Raw genomic sequence first — 19,714 nt, 5'->3', positions numbered from 1 at the left:
ACTAAAAATCTAGTACTAGCTATGAGCCCTAAATTAACATCTACAACTACTAAATCTAGTACTAACTAGTGGCAGGGGGTGGGGGCGACGGAGAGGTAGCTAGGGGCGGCAAGGTCGAGGGCGGTGGGAGGAGGGCTGCCGGTGGAGGAGGGAGAGGGCGGCCGCAGGCGGAGGGAGGAGGGCGGCGGCGGAGGAGGGAGGGGTGGCCGCAGGCGGAGGGAGGATGTGCGAGGAGGAGGGAGGAGGGACGGAAGGAGGGGAGTACCTCGGCGGCGGACGGACGAAGGCGGCGGCGGCGACGACGCACGACGACGGTTATCGGCACGGGGGGCGAGAGTGAGAATGTGAGTGAGGGTGCCGGTCGTGTGCGTGGGGAGAAGGTAGGGATAGTTGTAGCGCGTTTGCCGAAACGCGCTACAGATAATCAGAATAGCAGTAGCGCGTTGCACATAAACCGCTACTGCTAAGTGTAACTATACAAAAAATACGTCAATGCAAAAATACATTGGCCATCAATGATCTTTTTGTGTACAATCTGAATTGTCAATATGAGTCCTATCCGGTAGGAACCGGAGATGACTCATATTGCGGCCACAAATTTTACACATAGAGTTCAGTGGTTGTGGTAGTTTCAGAAATAACATATTTAAGGTGGTAAACACCCTGTTCACGGAGCGAGGTGGGACTAAACTTGTGGGCTGATCTTAGCAGTAGCGGTTTTCCCATAAGTGCGCTGCTGCTAACTTTTATAGCAGTAGTGTTGTTCAATAAAGTGCACTACTCCTATAACTAGCGGGGGGGCGAGGTCATGGCAATTATAGCAGCAGCGCGGTTTGTGGTGGCCGCGCTACTGCTATTTTCCTGTCAGCAGCGCGTTTCTCTAACACGCGCTGCTGCTAAATAGCAGTAGCGTGGTATTTTAGGGAGCGCTGTTGGTATGATTCTGTGTATAGGCTTTTCCCTAGTAGTGTATGTTGCCATGCAAGGTTTTTGAACCATTGGTGAAGGTGCTTCGGTTGGCTGATGGTGATGGTCCATCAATGGCCACTATGTATGGAGAAATAGTAAGTGCAAAGAAGGATATCATGCTTGCTGTTGAAAATTCAGAAAAGGACTATTTGGTAATCACTAATGCCATGGATGGCAAGATGAGAGGGAGGCTGGATTCTCCATTACACATGGCGGCATATATGTTGAATCCCAAATATAGTTATGTTGATTCAAGCATCTTCATGGATGTAGAGGTTGTGGCTGCGTTTATGGAAGTAATGGAGACATTTTATTATGATGATGACAACAAGCAAAATGTAGTGCTTAACATGGACTTCACCAAGTTTAAGAAGAAAGATGGCATGTTTGGGAAGGTGACAGCCCTGAAAGCAATTAGTAATGCGTATTTCGATGCTGGTAAGCTTGTTCTCAATGCAAAACTTCTTATTACAGCATTTTTCAAGTTATTGGCTTAATGAACATTGTTTCTTTATTTCGAAACTACAGCTGAATGGTGGGGAACTTATGGACTACAAACTCCTGCATTGCAAGAAATGGCCATACGGATACTCAACTTGACCACAAGTTCATCCGGATGTGAAAGAAACTGGAGCACTTATGAAATGGTAACACTTAGTCACTCTCAGTCAATCAAATCTGAACATTCTTGCTTCTTGCAAAAATTCTAACTATGCTCCCATTTGCACTTTGTAGGTAGATGCAAACAGGAGAAGTAGACTAGATGTGGTCCCAAGGGACAACTTGGTTTATGTCCAATTCAATGGAAGAATGATGGATAGAAGAAACAAGTTATCCTCTTGTAGTGATCCTCTTCTTGGTGAAGATGCATCACAGGCACAAGATTGGATATGTGAAGGTGCATACGTTGATGAGGAGATTGATCCTGTGATAGGGCTGCCATACAATATTGATGATGATGCAGAGGGTGCAGCCGAAGCTATGGAGCCTCGTAGGAGTGCAAGAGTGAGAGAACTACATGAAGTTGAAGAATTTGTTTCCGATGATGATGAATCTGATCATGGGGGGTGGATATGGATGAAGACATTGATTTCAATTCTGATGATGAGTGTGTGATGGCAACCAAAGATGATGATGAGGATGAGGACGCCCAGCAGCCTTGAACCATTTATGATCCATAAGAATAAGACCTTATTTTGCTACTTTATTACGCACTTATGCAGTTATGCTTGTGATGCGACTATATGAGCTGTGAGAACTATTTGAGTATTTGTGGTCTATGAACCTTATTACCGAATACCTATTATGCTATATGTGTTGAACCTTGTAGTGAATTATTCCATGTTTTCACATGTGTGGATGCTATTTATCTTGTTATGTGTGGCTGCATATTGCCAAGTTGTGTGGTGTGGCTGTCATTTTAATTTATCTTATCATGTCTCATGTGTGGCTGCTTGTTGTCACATGTATGGCTGTCGTTTGCTCATTTATCTTGACAAGTTTAGAGCATATACAAATGCATATCTATCTTCTATCATCAATTCTGTAGGTTTGTTGCCTTTCGGTTTGGATGCATCGTGACCAAACCGTCCAGGTAACAATTCTACCTCTTGTCCATGCTTTTTATATGCCTACGAGCTACGACATTATATTTTAGTATAAATGTATAGTATAATACGTACCTGTGAGCATTGGATTATGTGGTGTACAATACGTGAAAAACTAGTTACATCTGGCCAATATATTCTCATGTGCAGCCGATTAATGATCTACCGATTAACTCAATTAAATGGCCGATTAACCGATTAATCGCTAATCAGTAGTCGACCGAGCAGTTACCAGTTACTGAATTCCCGAACAGTGTTAAGTGTGTTAAAAATCATTACAGAACATCATGAATAGATAATTAAGTGACCAAATTAATAGAAGTAAGAATATTTTTCCTTTCAGAAAGAAGATAAGAACAAGAGGCTCACCACGATGGTGTCGGCGATGAGATCGGCGCGGGCGATCGACGGCGGTGAAGACGGAGACGGGACGTGACAGACCGCTAAACCTAGACAAATATTGAGGAAAATGGAGTTTGGAGGTCGAGCTTGGAGAGGAGAAAGTTAAGTAGTGTGGCTCGGGCATTCCATCGAACACCTCGTGTGCATAGGAGGTGAGCTAGAGCACCACGAAGCTCTCCAACAGCTGGGCAGAAAAACAGAGCAATGAAGTGCTCTGCTCGCGGGTGAGGGGCATATATAGGCAATTCATTGGTCCCGGTTCGTGGCATGAACCGGGACTAAAGGGCAGCCTTTGGTCCCGGTTCAAGCCACCAACCGGGACCAATGGTGGTGGGCCAGGAGCGAGGCCCATTGGTCCCGGTTCGTCCCACCAACCAGGACCAAAAGGTCCAGACGAACCGGGACCAACGGCCCACGTGGCCCGGCCGGCCCCCGGGGCTCACGAACCGGGTCCAATGCCCCCATGGGTCCCGGTTCTGGATTGAACCAGGACTAATGGGCTGACCCGACCTGAACCATTGCCCCCTTTTCTACTAGTGTTGATGAGGGTATGCTTGTCACCATGGATCTTGGTGATCCTAAAATCGAGCAAGACAATATGGATATTTGGGTCCTTGTTGATACGCTTCCAATTCTTCCCCTATGTGAGCTTCTCAAACATAGTTATTAAGTAATTTATATTGTTTATTTCAAAATAGTTGGCAGCTTATTTCCATTGACAGCTTATTTTCATTCTTCAAAGAATGTGCGGAAGATGGTAGACAAATCCCACTCTACACCGATAGCTCTGAATTAACTTATCAGGAGAAAAATCATCTGATCGCATTTTGTACTGATCTTGAGAATTACAATATCTGCAATCGAACTCCTCAACATTATGGTCAATACATGCCACTAGTGCACGTGTTGAACTACGGTAACTACCATGGAGATACCCTAGTAAGATTATTTACTATTACGACATCCGTGCATCTTTTGCATACTTCTAAAACTAGTACATCATTGCTAACTACGAAGTTATTGCTATGTTTTTCAACAGATAATCCCGAATGATTGTGTGCCTCATCTGATGTATCAGCATGGTCGCCTTGATGTTTTGAACATATAACCAGGTCATCTTACGAATTTCAACTGTCCATACCAGATTTCTAAAAGAAGTGGAGACATGACAATCAAAGAATGGAAAAAATGTATGGACAGTCATAAGGAGGTTCTTGGAAGCAAAAGGAAGCGAAGCGCAAGAATTGGAGACAGGATGATCTCCATTCTCCATAATGGAGAGTCAGGGTCTATATTGTTTTATGCTATTTTACCTTAAGGGTATTTAGGTCCTACCTGATACTGATGATCGTGTGCTAAGAACAATTAAGTAGGGTTGGCTCGATGACTATGAGGATGATGATTGTATGACTTGTTATTAATAACGAGTAGAAGTTGTATGATGATGCATGATTAGTAGGACTTGTTATTATATATGATGATGCATGATGCGAGCATGAAGAGTTATTATATATCAGCGGGTGAAATGAACATAGCAGTAGCGTTGGTAAACCAAGCACAAAGATATAAGAGAGGACACTTCTCTCTATTAGCTAGCTAATAACAACCTAAATTAACCCCCAAAACCCCTAAACCAGCCGCTTTCAAAACAAAAACCTCAGCTCCACCCAGCTCCTGACGCGTGGATGCCTTTTGGTCCCGGTTTATGTCACCAACCGAGACCAAAGGCCCCCATGCCTGGGCTGGCCGCATCGGCCACGTGGAGGCCCATCTGTACCGGTCCGTGTAAGAACCGGGACTAAAGACCAAGGGCATTAGTACCGACCTTTTAGTCCCGATTCTTCAACCAGGACAGAAGGCCCTTACGAACAAGGACAAATGGCCCTTTTTCTACTAGTGAAGGAACCCTTTGACCATAAAACATCGGCACCTTTGCTTATTATAGCGCCTCCGCACTCCGCGTGTCGCCCGTCGATTATCTTCGGCTTCACATTAAAGGTCTTGAGCCATAATCCGAAGCGTGGGTAATGTGGAGGAAGGCCTCACACACAACGATGAATGTTGAGATGTGAAGGAAGGAATCTGGAGCTAGATCATGAAAATCTAGCCCGTAATAGTACATGAGCCCTCTAACAAAGGGATGAAGACCAAAGCCTAGCCCTCGGAAGAAGTGGAAGATGAATACGACACTCTCGTTGGGTTTGGGAGTAGGGATAACCTGCCCTTGAGCAGGAAGCTTGTGAAGGATTTCGGCGGTCAAGTACCTGGCCTCCCTAAGCTTCGTGATGTCCTCCTTTGTGATAGAAGAGGCCATCCACCGGCCTTGAAGCCTGGATCCGGACATGGTTGGAGGTCCGAAGCGCTTGAACTAAGCCTTGGGTATTGGAACCTGAGGTGGGGGAAGAGAAGGATCAAGCATGGAAAGAAAAGGACAGGTCTTGACCTCTTTATAAAGGGGATGAATGTCAAACGTCCTCCGTGCGGCCGTTTGGAACTTGCCTAATCCAAGGATTCATACTAATGGAGCGGTTGGGTTACCCACGCCTGTATTGATGAGAATCCCGTGATAAGGGGACACGATCTCTGCTTCGACAAGACGTGCCAATGAAACCGCCTCGTGAAGCGCGCAGAGGCGGTTGGAAAAATGGTTTGAATAATGGCCGGACTGCGGCGTGATGTCACGCTATGGAGAAGTTGTCAGTGAAGGAAATATGCCCTAGAGGCAATAATAAAGTTATTATTTATTTCCTTATATCATGATAAATGTTTATTATTCATGCTAGAATTGTATTAACCGGAAACATAATACATGTGTGAATACATAGACAAACAGAGTGTCACTAGTATGCCTCTACTTGACTAGCTCGTTAATCAAAGATGGTTATGTTTCCTAACCATAGACAAAAGAGTTGTTATTTGAGTAACGAGGTCACATCATTAGTTGAATGATCTGATTGACATGACCCATTCCATTAGCTTAGCACCTGATCGTTTAGTATGTTGCTATTGCTTTCTTCATGACTTATACATGTTCCTATAACTATGAGATTATGCAACTCCCGTTTGCCGGAGGAACACCTTGGGTGCTACCAAACGTCACAACGTAACTGGGTGATTATAAAGGAGCATTACAAGTGTCTCCAAAAGTAGATGTTGGGTTGGCGTATTTCGAGATTAGGATTTGTCACTCCGATTGTCGGAGAGGTATCTCTGGGCCCTCTCGGTAATGCACATCACATAAGCCTTGCAAGCACTGCAACTAATATGTTAGTTGTGATATGATGTATTACGGAACGAGTAAAGAGACTTGCCAGTAACGAGATTGAACTAGGTATTGGATACCGACGATCGAATCTCGGGCAAGTAACATACCGATGACAAAGGGAACAACGTATGTTGTTATGCGGTCTGACCGATAAAGATCTTCGTAGAACATGTAGGAGCCAATATGGGCATCCAGGTCCCGCTATTGGTATTGACCGGAGACGTGTCTCGGTCATGTCTACATTGTTCTCGAACCCGTAGGGTCCGCACGCTTAAGGTTACGATGACAGTTATATTATGAGTTTACATGTTTTGATGTACCGAAGTAGTTCGGAGTCCCGGATGAGATTGGGGACATGACGAGGAGTCTCGAAATGGTCGAGACGTAAAGATTCATATATTGGATGATATGGTTAGGCCAAGGGGTCAAGCCCATGAGGCTTTAGATCGGTGCAAAAGGAGTTTTGCGGAGTCCAGGGGGCCAAACGCCGGAGACCCTGGCGTCTGGCCCTGGGCCAGACGCCGAGGCCCATGGCGTCTGGGCCAGACGCCAAGGATTGTGGCGTTTGGTCCTGGAGTCCGAGTGGGACTCTTGCCTTTCGGGAAAAACCGACTTTGAGGAGGCTTTTGCTCCAAGTTTTGACCCCGGGGCTCAACATATAAATAGAGGGGCAGGGCTAGCACCAAAGACACAACAAGTTGATCCACGTGATCTATTCCTTAGCCGTGTGCGGTGCCCCCTTCCACCATATACCTCGATAATACTGTAGCGGAGTTTAGGCGAAGCCCTGCTGCTGTAGTTCATCAAGATCGTCACCATGCCGTCGTGCTGACGGAACTCTTCCCCGACACTTTGCTGGATCGGAGTCCGGGGATCGTCATCGAGCTGAACGTGTGCTCGAACTCGGAGGTGCCGTAGTTTCGGTGCTTGATCGGTTGGATCGTGAAGACGTACGACTACTTCCTCTACGTCGTGTCATCGCTTCCGCAGTCGGTCTGCGTTGGGTACGTAGACAACACTCTCCCCTCGTTGCTATGCATCACATGATCTTGCGTGTGCGTAGGAAAATTTTGAAATTACTACGAAACCCAACAGTGGCATCCGAGCCTAGGTTACTTATGTTGATGTTATATGCACGAGTAGAACACAAGTGAGTTGTGGACGATACAAGTCATACTGCCTACCAGCATGTCATACTTTGGTTCGGCGGTATTGTTGGACGAGACGACCCGGACCAACCTTACGCGTACGCTTACGCGAGACCGGTTCCCTCAACGTGCTTTGCACATAGATGGCTTGCGGGCGACTGTCTCTCCAACTTTAGTTGAACCGAGTATGGCTACGCCCGGTCCTTGAGAAGGTTAAAACGGAGTCTATTTGACAAACTATCGTTGTGGTTTTGATGCGTAGGTGAGATTGGTTCTTACTTAAGCCCGTAGCAGCCACGTAAAACATGCAACAACAAAGTAGAGGACGTCTAACTTGTTTTTGCAGGGCATGTTGTGATGTGATATGGTCAAAGCATGATGCTGAATTTTATTGTATGAGATGATCATGTTTTGTAACCGAGTTATCGGCAACTGGCAGGAGCCATATGGTTGTCGCTTTATTGTATGCAATGCAATCGCGATGTAATGCTTTACTTTATTACTAAACGGTAGTGATAGTCATGGAAGCATAAGATTGGCGAGATGACAACGATGCTACGATGGAGATCAAGGTGTCGCGCCGGTGACGATGGTGATCATGACGGTGCTTTGGAGATGGAGATCACAAGCACAAGATGATGATGGCCATATCATATCACTTATATTGATTGCATGTGATGTTTATCTTTTTATGCATCTTATCTTGCTTTGATTGACGGTAGCATTATAAGATGATCTCTCACTAAATTATCAAGAAGTGTTCTCCCTGAGTATGCACCGTTGCCAAAGTTCTTCGTGCCCAGACACCACGTGATGATCGGGTGTGATAAGCTCTACGTCCATCTACAACGGGTGCAAGCCAGTTTTGCACACGCAGAATACTCAGGTTAAACTTGACGAGCCTAGCATATACAGATATGGCCTCGGAACACGGAGACCGAAAGGTCGAGCGTGAATCATATAGTAGATATGATCAACATAACGATGTTCACCATTGAAAACTACTCCATCTCACGTGATGATCGGTCATGGTTTAGTTGATTTGGATCACGTAATCACTTAGAGGATTAGAGGGATGTCTATCTAAGTGGGAGTTCTTAAATAATATGATTAATTGAACTTTAATTTATCATGAACTTAGTCCTGGTAGTATTTTGCAAATTATGTTGTAGATCAATAGCTCGCGTTGTTGCTTCCCTGTGTTTATTTTGATATGTTCCTAGAGAAAATCATGTTGAAAAATGTTAGTAGCAATGATGCGGATTGGATCCGTGATCTGAGGTTTATCCTCATTACTGCACAGAAGAATTATGTCCTTGATGCACCGCTAGGTGACGGACCTATTGCAGGAGCAGATGCAGACGTTATGAACGTTTGGCTAACTCAATATGATGACTACTTGATAGTTTAGTGCACCATGCTTAATGGCTTAGAATCGGGACTTCAACGACGTCTTGAACGTCATGGAGCATATGAGATGTTCCAGGAGTTGAAGTTAATATTTCAAGCAAATACCCGAGTTGAGAGATATGTAGTCTCCAACAAGTTCTATAGCTAAAAGATGGAGGAGAATCGCTCAAATAGTGAGCATGTGCCCAGATTGTCTTAGTACAACAATCGCTTGAATCAAGTGGGAGTTAATCTTCCAGATAAGATAGTGATTGACAGAATTCTCTAGTCACCATCACCAAGTTAGTAGAACTTCGTGATGAACTATGATATGCAAGGGATAACGGAAACAATTCCCAAGCTCTTCGTAATGCGGAAATTGACGAAGGTAGAAATCGAGAAAAACATCAAGTGTTGATGGTAGACAAGACCACTAGTTTCAAGAAAAGGGCAGAGGGAAGAAGGGGAACTTCAAATAGAATGGCAAGCAAGTTGCTGCTCAAGTGAAGAAGCCCAAGTCTGGTCCTAAGCCTGAGACTAAGTGTTTCTACTGCAAAGGGACTGGTCACTGGAAGCGGAACTACCCCAAGTGATTGGCAGATAAGAAGGATGGCAAAGTGAACATAAGTATATTTTATATACATGTTATTGATGTGTACTTTACTAGTGTTTATGGCAACCCCTCAGTATTTGATACTAGTTCAGTTGCTAAGATTAGTAACTCGAAACGGGAGTTGCAGAATAAACAGAGACTAGTTAAGGGTGAAGTGACGATGTGTGTTGGAAGTGGTTCCAAGATTGATATGATCATCATTGCACACTCCCTATACTTTCGGTATTAGTGTTGAACCTGAATAAGTGTTATTTGGTGTTTGCGTTGAGCATGAATATAATTTGATCATGTTTATTGTAATACGGTTATTCATTTAAGTAAGAGAATAAATTGTTGTTCTGTTTACATGAATAAAACCTTATATGGTTACACACCCAATGAAAATAGTTCGTTGGATCTCGATCGTAGTGATACACATAATCATAATATTGAAACCAAAAGATGCAAAGTTAATAATGATAGTGCAACTTATTTGTAGCACTGCCGTTTAGGTCATATTGGTGTAAAGCGCATGAAGAAACTCCATGCTGATGGGATTTTGGAATCACTTGATTATGAATCACTTGATGCTTGCGAACCATGCCTTTTGGGCAAGATGACTAAAACGCCGTTCTCCGGAACAATGAAGCAAGCAACAGATTTGTTGGAGATCATACATACTGATGTATGTGGTCCGGTGAATATTAAAGCTTGCAGCAGGTATCATTATTTTCTGACCTTCACAGATGATTTGAGCAGATATGGGGATATCTACTTGATGAAACATAAGTTTGAAACATTTGAACAGTTCAAAGAATTTCAGAGTGAAGTGGAAAATCATCGTGACAAGAAAATAAAGTTTCTACGATCTGATCGCGGAGACAAATATTTGAGTTACGAGTTTGGTCTTCAATTAAAACAATGTGGAATAGTTTCACAAACTCATGCCACATGGAACACCACAGCATAATGGTGTGTCCGAACGTCATAACCGTACTTTATTAGATATATAGTGCAATCTATGATGTCTCTTACGGATCTACCACTATCGTTTTGGGGTTATGCATTAAAGACAGCTACATTCACATTAAATAGGGCACCATCTAAATCCGTTGAGGCGACACCATATGAACTATGGTTTGGCAAGAAACCTAAGCTGTCGTTTCTTAAAGTTTGGGGTTGCAATGCTTATATGAAAAAATTTCATCCTAATAAGCTCAAACTCAAATCGGAGAAGTGCGTCTTCATAGGATATCCAGAGGAAACTATTGGATACACCTTCTACCACAGATCCGAAGGCAAGACTTTTTTTGCTAAATTCGGAAACTTTCTGGAGAAGGGGTTTCTCTTGAAAGAAGTGAGTGGGAGGAAAGTAGAACTTGACGAGGTAACTGTACCTGCTCCCTTATTGGAAAGTAGTACATCACAGAAAACTGTTTTTGTGACACCTACACCAGTTAGTGAGGAAGCTAATGATGATGATCATGAAACTTCAGAACAAGATACTACTGAACCTCGTAGATCAACCAGAGTAAGATCCGCGCCAGAGTGGTACGGTAATCCTGTTCTGAAAGTCATGCTACTAGATCATGATGAAACCTACGAACTATGAAGAAGCGATGATGAGCCCAGATTCCGCAAAGTGGCTTGAAGCCATGAAATCTGAGATGGGATCCATGTATGAGAACAAAGTATGGACTTTGGTTGACTTGCCCGATGATCGGCAAGCAATTGAGAATAAATGGATCTTTAAGAAGAAGACTGACGCTGATGGTAATGTTACTGTCTACAAAGCTCGACTTGTCGCAAAAGGTTTTCGGCAAGTTCAAGGGATTGACTACGATGAGACCTTCTCACCCGTAGCGATGCTTAAGTCCGTCCGAATCATGTTAGCAATTGCCGCATTTTATGATTATGAAATTTGGCAGATGGATGTCAAAACTGCATTCCTGAATGGATTTCTGGAAGAAGAGTTGTATATGATGCAACCGGAAGGTTTTGTCGATCCAAAGGGAGCTAACAAAGTGTGCAAGCTCCAGCGATCCATTTATGGACTGGTGCAAGCCTCTCGGAGTTGGAATAAACGTTTTGATAGTGTGATCAAAGCATTTGGTTTTATACAGACTTTCGGAGAAGCCTGTATTTACAAGAAAGTGAGTGGGAGCTCTACAACATTTTTGATAAGTATATGTGAATGACATATTGTTGATCAGAAATAATGTAGAATTATTCTGTAAAGCATAAAAGGAGTGTTTGAAAGGAGTTTTTCAAAGAAAGACTTCGGTGAAGCTGCTTACATATTGAGTTTCAAGATTTATAGAGATAGATCAAGACGCTTGATAAGTCTTTTCAATGAGTACATACCTTGACAAGATTTTGAAGTAGTTCAAAATGGAACAGTCAAAGAAAGAGTTCTTGCCTGTGTTACAAGGTGTGAAGTTGAGTAAGACTCAAAGCCCGACCACGGCAAAAATAGAAAGAGAATGAAAGTCATTTCCTATGCCTCAGTCATAGGTTCTATAAAGTATGCCATGCTGTGTACCAGATCTATTGTATACCCTGCACTGAGTTTGGCAAGGGAGTACAATAGTGATCTAGGAGTAGATCACTGGACAGCGGTCAAAATTGTCCTTAGTGGAATAAGGATATGTTTCTCTATTATGGAAGTGAAAAAAGGTTCGTCGTAAAGGGTTACGCCGATGCAAGTTTGACATTAATCTAGATGACTCTAAGTCTCGATCTAGATACATATTGAAAGTGGGAGCAATTAGCTAGAGTAGCTCCATGCAGAGCATTGTTGACATAGAAATTTGCAAAATACATGAGGATCTGAATGTGGCAGACCCGTTGACTAAGATTCTCTCACAAGCAAAACATGATCACACCTTAGTACTCCTTGGGTGTTAATCACATAGCGATGTGAACTAGATTACTGAATCTAGTAAACCCTTTGGGTGTTGGTCACATAGCGATGTGAACTATGGGTGTTAATCACATGGTGATGTGAACTATTGCTGTTAAATCACATGGCGATGTGAACTAGATTATTGACTCTAGTGCAAGTGGGAGACTGAAGGAAATATGCCCTAGAGGCAATAATAAAGTTATTATTTATTTCCTTATATCATGATAAATGTTTATTATTCATGCTAGAATTGTATTAACCGGAAACATAATACATGTGTGAATACATAGACAAACAGAGTGTCACTAGTATGCCTCTACTTGACTAGCTCGTTAATCAAAGATGGTTATGTTTCCTAACCATAGACAAAAGAGTTGTTATTTGAGTAACGAGGTCACATCATTAGTTGAATGATCTGATTGACATGACCCATTCCATTAGCTTAGCACCTGATCGTTTAGTATGTTGCTATTGCTTTCTTCATGACTTATACATGTTCCTATAACTATGAGATTATGCAACTCCCGTTTGCCGGAGGAACACCTTGGGTGCTACCAAACGTCACAACGTAACTGGGTGATTATAAAGGAGCATTACAGGTGTCTCCAAAAGTAGATGTTGGGTTGGCGTATTTCGAGATTAGGATTTGTCACTCCGATTGTCGGAGAGGTATCTCTGGGCCCTCTCGGTAATGCACATCACATAAGCCTTGCAAGCACTGCAACTAATATGTTAGTTGTGATATGATGTATTACGGAACGAGTAAAGAGACTTGCCAGTAACGAGATTGAACTAGGTATTGGATACCGACGATCGAATCTCGGGCAAGTAACATACCGATGACAAAGGGAACAACGTATGTTGTTATGCGGTCTGACCGATAAAGATCTTCGTAGAACATGTAGGAGCCAATATGGGCATCCAGGTCCCGCTATTGGTATTGACCGGAGACGTGTCTCGGTCATGTCTACATTGTTCTCGAACCCGTAGGGTCCGCACGCTTAAGGTTACGATGACAGTTATATTATGAGTTTACATGTTTTGATGTACCGAAGGAGTTCGGAGTCCCGGATGAGATTGGGGACATGACGAGGAGTCTCGAAATGGTCGAGACGTAAAGATTCATATATTGGATGATATGGTTAGGCCAAGGGGTCAAGCCCATGAGGCTTTAGATCGGTGCAAAAGGAGTTTTGCGGAGTCCAGGGGGCCAAACGCCGGAGACCCTGGCGTCTGGCCCTGGGCCAGACGCCGAGGCCCATGGCGTCTGGGCCAGACGCCAAGGATTGTGGCGTTTGGTCCTGGAGTCCGAGTGGGACTCTTGCCTTTCGGGAAAAACCGACTTTGAGGAGGCTTTTGCTCCAAGTTTCGACCCCGGGGCTCAACATATAAATAGAGGGGCAGGGCTAGCACCAAAGACACAACAAGTTGATCCACGTGATCTATTCCTTAGCCGTGTGCGGTGCCCCCTTCCACCATATACCTCGATAATACTGTAGCGGAGTTTAGGCGAAGCCCTGCTGCTGTAGTTCATCAAGATCGTCACCACGCCGTCGTGCTGACGGAACTCTTCCCCGACACTTTGCTGGATCGGAGTCCGGGGATCGTCATCGAGCTGAACGTGTGCTCGAACTCAGAGGTGCCGTAGTTTCGGTGCTTGATCGGTTGGATCGTGAAGACGTACGACTACTTCCTCTACGTCGTGTCATCGCTTCCGCAGTCGGTCTGCGTTGGGTACGTAGACAACACTCTCCCCTCGTTGCTATGCATCACATGATCTTGCGTGTGCGTAGGAAAATTTTTGAAATTACTACGAAACCCAACAGTCAGCAGATTAGACTCGTGGAATATTATACTCTCTACGGTGGTATGTGGAATTTGTTTTGCAGAGCCGGACACGATTCTTGTGTTCAAGATCTACTTTGGAGTATTCGGAGAAGGAACCCACCTTGCAATGCCGAAGATAATCTGCACGCCGGTCTCATTGTCATTGAGCCTGGTTCAGGGGCTACTGAGGGAGTCCTCGATTAAGGGGTCCTTGGACAGCCGGACTATATGCTTATGTCGGACTGTTGGACTATGAAGATACAAGATAGAAGACTTTGTCCCGTGTCCGGGTGGGACTTGCCTTTACGTGGAAGACAAGCTTGGCAATTCGGATATGTAGATTCCCTTCTCTGTAACCAACTCTGTGTAACCCTAGCCCCTGATGACCCACAAGTGTAGGGGATCTATCGTAGTCCTTTCGATAAGTAAGAGTGTCGAACCCAACGAGGAGCAGAAGGAAATGATAAGCGGTTTTCTCTGCAAGCACTGAAATTGTAGGTAACATATAGTTTTGTGATAAGATAAATAGTAACGAGCAACAAGTAAATAAAGTAAATAAATTGCAGCAAGGTGGCCCAATCCTTTATGTAGCAAAGGATAAGTCTGGACAATTTCTTATAATGATAAAGGAGCTCCTGAGGACACATGGGAATTATTGTCAAGCTAGTTTTCATCACGCTCATATGATTCGCGTTTGGTACTTTGATAGTTTGATATGTCGGTGGACCGGTGCTTGGGTACTGCTCTTACTTGGATGACCATCCCACTTATGATTAACCCCTATTGCAAGCATCCGCAACTACAAAAGAAGTATTAAGGTAAACCTAACCACAGCATTAAACATATGGATCCAAATCAGACCCTAACGAAGCAACGCATAAACTAGGGTTTAAGCTTCTGTCACTCTAGCAACCCATCATCTACTTATTACTTCACAATGCCTTCCTCTAGGCCCAAATAATGGTGAAGTGTCATTTAATCGACGTTCACATAACACCACTAGAGGAAAATACAACATACATCTCATCAAAATATCAAACGAATACCAAATTCACATGACTACTAATAGCAAGACTTCACCCATGTCCTCAGGAACAAACGTAACTACTCACAAAGCATATTCATGTTCATAATCAGAGGAGTAATAATATGCATAAAGGATCTGAACATATGATCTTCCACCAAGTAAACCAATTAGTATCAACTACAAGGAGTAATCAACACTACTAGCAACCCACAGGTACCAATTTGTGGTTTTGATACAAGATTGTATACAAGAGATGAACTAGGGTTTTGAGAGGAGATGGTGCTAGTGAAGATGTTGATGAAGATTGACCCCCTCCCAATGAGAGGATCGTTGGTGATGATGTTGGTGATGATTTTCCCCTCCCGGAGGGAACTATCCCCGGCAGAATAGCTCCGCCGGAGCCCTAGATTTGTTCCACCAAGGTTCTGCCTCGTGTCGGCGGAGTTTCATCCCGTAATCTTGCCCATGATTTTTTTTAGGGTAAAAGCTCTCATATAGCAGAAGATGGACATCGGGGGCCCAGGAGACAAGGGGTGAGCCTAGTAGGGCGGCGCGCCCCCCACCCTCCTGGCCAGGGTGTGGGCCCCCTGATGTATTTCTTTCGCTCAATAATTCTTATTAATTCCAAAAACATGTTTTGTGGAGTTTCAGGATTTTTGGAGCAGTGCAGAATAGGTTTCAATGTTTGCTCCTTTTCCAGCCAGAATTCCAGCTGCCGGCATTCCCCCTCTTCATGGTAAACCTTGTAAAATAAGAGAGAATAGCCATAAGTATTGAGATATAATGTGTGATAACAGCCCATAATGCAATAAATATTGATATAAAAGCATGATGCAAAATGGACGTATCAACTCCCCCAAGCTTAGACCTCGCTTGTCCTCAAGCAGAAGCCGATATCGAAAAATATGTCCACATGTTTAGAGATAGAGGTGTCGATAAAAATAAAATAGACATGAGGGCATCATGATCATTCTTATAACAACAACATATATAGATTTTATCATATGATTTCTTATGCTCAAGTAACAATCAATTCACAATGTCAAGTATGGTTCAAAAACTTCATTGGGAACTAACAAACTATAATCTCAGTCATTGAAGCAATTGCAATTTATCATAACATCAGAAAGAGTCAACAATAGAGCTTTTCAGCAAGTTCACATACTCAACTATCTTGTAGTCTTCTACAATTGCTAACACTCACGCAATACTTGTGGTTATGGAGTTTCATCCGGACACTGAGAAAGATAGGGGCTTATTGTGTTGCCTCCCAACGTATTCACCTTTAGGTGATGTAAACAATAATAGCCCATGCTAAATTACATCCAATTGGATATATATATATATATATATATATATATATATATATATATCATGATCTTTCAAACATGAGGAGCTTGCCAAAAGATAAAATGAAAAAGGGAAAGGTGGCGATCACCTTGACTCAAGCATAAAGTAAAACATAAAGTAAAAGATAGGCCCTTCGCAGAGGTAAGCAGAGGTTGTCATGTGCGTTTAGGGTTGGATGCACAAAATCTTAATGCAAAAGAACATCACTTTATATTGCCCCTTGTATGTGGACCTTTATTATGCTGTCCGTCACTTTTATTACTTCCACAACAAGATCATACAAAGCTTATTTTCTCTGCACTAATAAGTCATACATATTTAGATAGCAATTTTTATTGCCTGCAACATGACAACTTACTTGAAGGATCTTACTCAATCCATAGGTAGGTATGGTGGACTCTCATGGCAAAACTGGGTTTAAGGATATTTGGAAGCACAAGTAGTATCTCTACTTGGTGCAAGGAATTTGGCTAGCATGAGGGGGAAAGGCAAGCTCAACATGTATGGAAGGTCAATGACAATATACTTTAACTGAGATGTGCGAAAACATAAACCATTACGTTGTCTTCCTTGTCCAACGTCAACCCTTTTAGCATGTCATACTTAATGAGTGCTCCCAATCATAAAAGATTTCCAAGGTAATATATTTGTATGTGAACCCCTCTTTCCTTATCACTTCCTATTAATTGCAACGATGACCAAAACTACGTTTATCAACTCTCAACAACTTTTATGCCTCATACTTTCTATGTGTGAAGTCATCACTAACCAAAAGATCAACATGAACTCTTCTATTCTTTCTACTTCCTCAAGATCATAGCAACATAGCAAAGCCCTTGACTCAACACTAATCTTTATTATAGATAGCTCACGGACTCGATTACAAAAAGAGATCACAAAGCAAAACTCAAAACTACTTGATATCAAAACTTCAATCTACTAGATCAAGATACTACTAAAAGGATCAAACTAAATAAAAAGGTAAAGATAGGAGTGTGATGGTGATACGATACCGTGGAACCTCCCCCAAGCTTGGCAGTTGCCAAGGGGGGTGCCCATACCCATGTAATTATGTCTCCTTCTTCACGGTTGGCATTATAATCTTATTGGCGATGATGCCCCTTAGGATACGGTTCTCCTCCTCGAGCTTATTGACTTGTTGTTTGAGGTCCATAATTTCTTTACGGAGCTTGCCAGCAACGGCCAAAGCTCACTTTATCCAAGGATGTTGCATAGCTTCTGGAGAACAAGTAAAGCTCCTTTTCAGATTTTCATAAGAAAGGAATCTAAAGTTGGAAGGGATGACCGAAGTTGGAATAGCCAAGCTAGGTAGTTCCCCCATCATGGATTCTGCTTGGAGACGAGAGGTAACTTCTTGATCTTCCTCCATGGCATCTATCCTTTTCAAATCAGCCTCCATCTCATCCTCCGTTGATGGTCCAAAGTGATAAGCATCGCTATTTGCTCCTGGACCTGGTGTTGGGTGGGACACCCTACTCTCCCCGACTGACTCTTGAGAAGACATCTTGCTCTAATCTGCAGCAGTAATAGCTCAAAACGAAAACAGAGGATATTTGCATGATACGGTGGTCAAAACCTTCGGGAGTATATATAATGAATTTTTACCGACCAAAATACGTAACGTGCAAGAAAACGGAGTCCAGGAGGCACACGAGGTGCCCACGAGACAGGGGGGCGCGCCTAGTAAGGGTGGGTGCGCCCTCCACTCTCGTGGGGGCCTCGTGTCCCCTTCGGACTACTTCTTTCTTCCTGAAATTCTTAAATATTCCAAAACTGATAAAAATTTCCATTGGAGTTGTTTTGGAGTCGGTTTACTTACCGTACCACATACCTATTCCTTTTTGGAGTCTGGAACATTCTGGAAACTGTCCCTTATGTATTCCTTCGGGGTTACGGTTTCAATAATATTAGTTTCAACATTAATAGGATTACCTGAAAAATATAATGTTTAATTCTTTGACAGTTTACCACCCTTGGACTTGTGCCTTTGATGTTGTTGATTTTTATGGCACCAGAATGATAGACCTCCTCGATAACGTAGGGACCTTCCCATTTAGAGAGAAGTTTTTCTGCAAAAAATCTTAAACGAGAGTTGAATAATAACACATAATCTCCTATGTTAAACTCACGCTTCTGTATCCTTTTATCATGCCAACGTTTGACTTTTTCTTTGAATAGCTTAGCATTCTCATATGCTTGGGTTCTCCATTCATCGAGTGAACTAATGTCAAACAACCTCTTCTCACCGGCAAGTTTGAAGTCATAATTGAGCTCTTTGATAGCCCAATATGCTTTATGTTCAAGTTCAAGAGGTAAATGACAAGCTTTTCCATAAACCATCTTATAAGGAGACATACCCATAGGATTTTTATACGCAGTTCTATAGGCCCATAATGCATCATCAAGTTTTTTGGACCAATTATTTCTAGATCTATTGACAGTCTTTTGCAAAATTAATTTGAGCTCTCTATTGCTCAATTCTACTTGGCCACTAGACTGCGGATGATAAGGAGATGTGATTCTATGATTAACATCATACTTAGCAAGCATCTTACAGAAAGCACCATGAATAAAATGTGAACCACCATCAGTCATAAGATATCTAGGAACTCCAAACCTCGGAAAAATAACTTCTTTAAGCATTTTAATAGAAGTGTTATAATCAGCACTACTAGTTGGAATAGCTTCTACCCACTTAGTAACGTAATCAACAGCAACTAAAATATGTGTATAACCATTAGAGGCAGGAAAAGGTCCCATATAATCAAAGCCCCAAACATCAAACGGTTCAATAACAAGAGAATAATTCATAGGCATTTCTTGACGTCTACTAATGTTACCTATTCTTTGACATTCATCACAAGATAAGACAAACTTATGAGCATCTTTGAAGAGAGTAGGCCAATAAAAACCAGATTGTAGTACCTTGTGTGCAGTTCTATCTCCAGCGTGGTGTCCTCCATAAGATTCAGAGTGACACTTGCGTAGGATCTGTTCCTGTTCATGCTCAGGCACACAACGTCTAATAACACCATCTACTCCTTCTTTATAAAGGTGTGGGTCATCCCAAAAGTAATGTCTCAAATCATAGAAGAACCTTTTCTTTTGCTGGTATGTGAAACTAGGGGGTATAAATTTAGCAGCAATATAATTAGCATAATCAGCATACCAAGGAGCAGTACGAGAAGCATTAACGACCGCTAATTGTTCAT

General features: G+C 42.8%; 1 protein-coding gene across 1 annotated transcript; it reads left to right on the top strand.

Moving 5' to 3' along the window:
- The first annotated feature begins 1,544 nt into the window (after positions 1-1,544).
- LOC123135860 (uncharacterized) lies at positions 1,545-2,085 on the top strand. The gene is made up of 2 exons (XM_044555091.1): positions 1,545-1,616; positions 1,705-2,085. The coding sequence occupies exons 1-2, from the start codon at positions 1,545-1,547 to the stop codon at positions 2,083-2,085; spliced, it is 453 nt and encodes a 150-aa protein (XP_044411026.1).
- The last annotated feature ends 17,629 nt before the right edge of the window (positions 2,086-19,714 follow it).

The sequence above is a fragment of the Triticum aestivum genome, chromosome 6B, assembly GCF_018294505.1.
Source record: "Triticum aestivum cultivar Chinese Spring chromosome 6B, IWGSC CS RefSeq v2.1, whole genome shotgun sequence".
NCBI lineage: Eukaryota > Viridiplantae > Streptophyta > Magnoliopsida > Poales > Poaceae > Triticum > Triticum aestivum.
Note: the sequence above shows the minus strand (reverse complement) of the source record. Positions and strands in the feature narration are given on the sequence as shown.

Coding starts and splice junctions, on each gene's coding strand:
- LOC123135860 (XM_044555091.1), top strand. CDS start 1,545: ATGGCCATACGGATACTCAACTTGACCACAAGTTCATCCGGATGTGAA. Junction 1,617..1,704: donor ACTGGAGCACTTATGAAATG/GTAACACTTAGT, acceptor TGCACTTTGTAG/GTAGATGCAAACAGGAGAAG.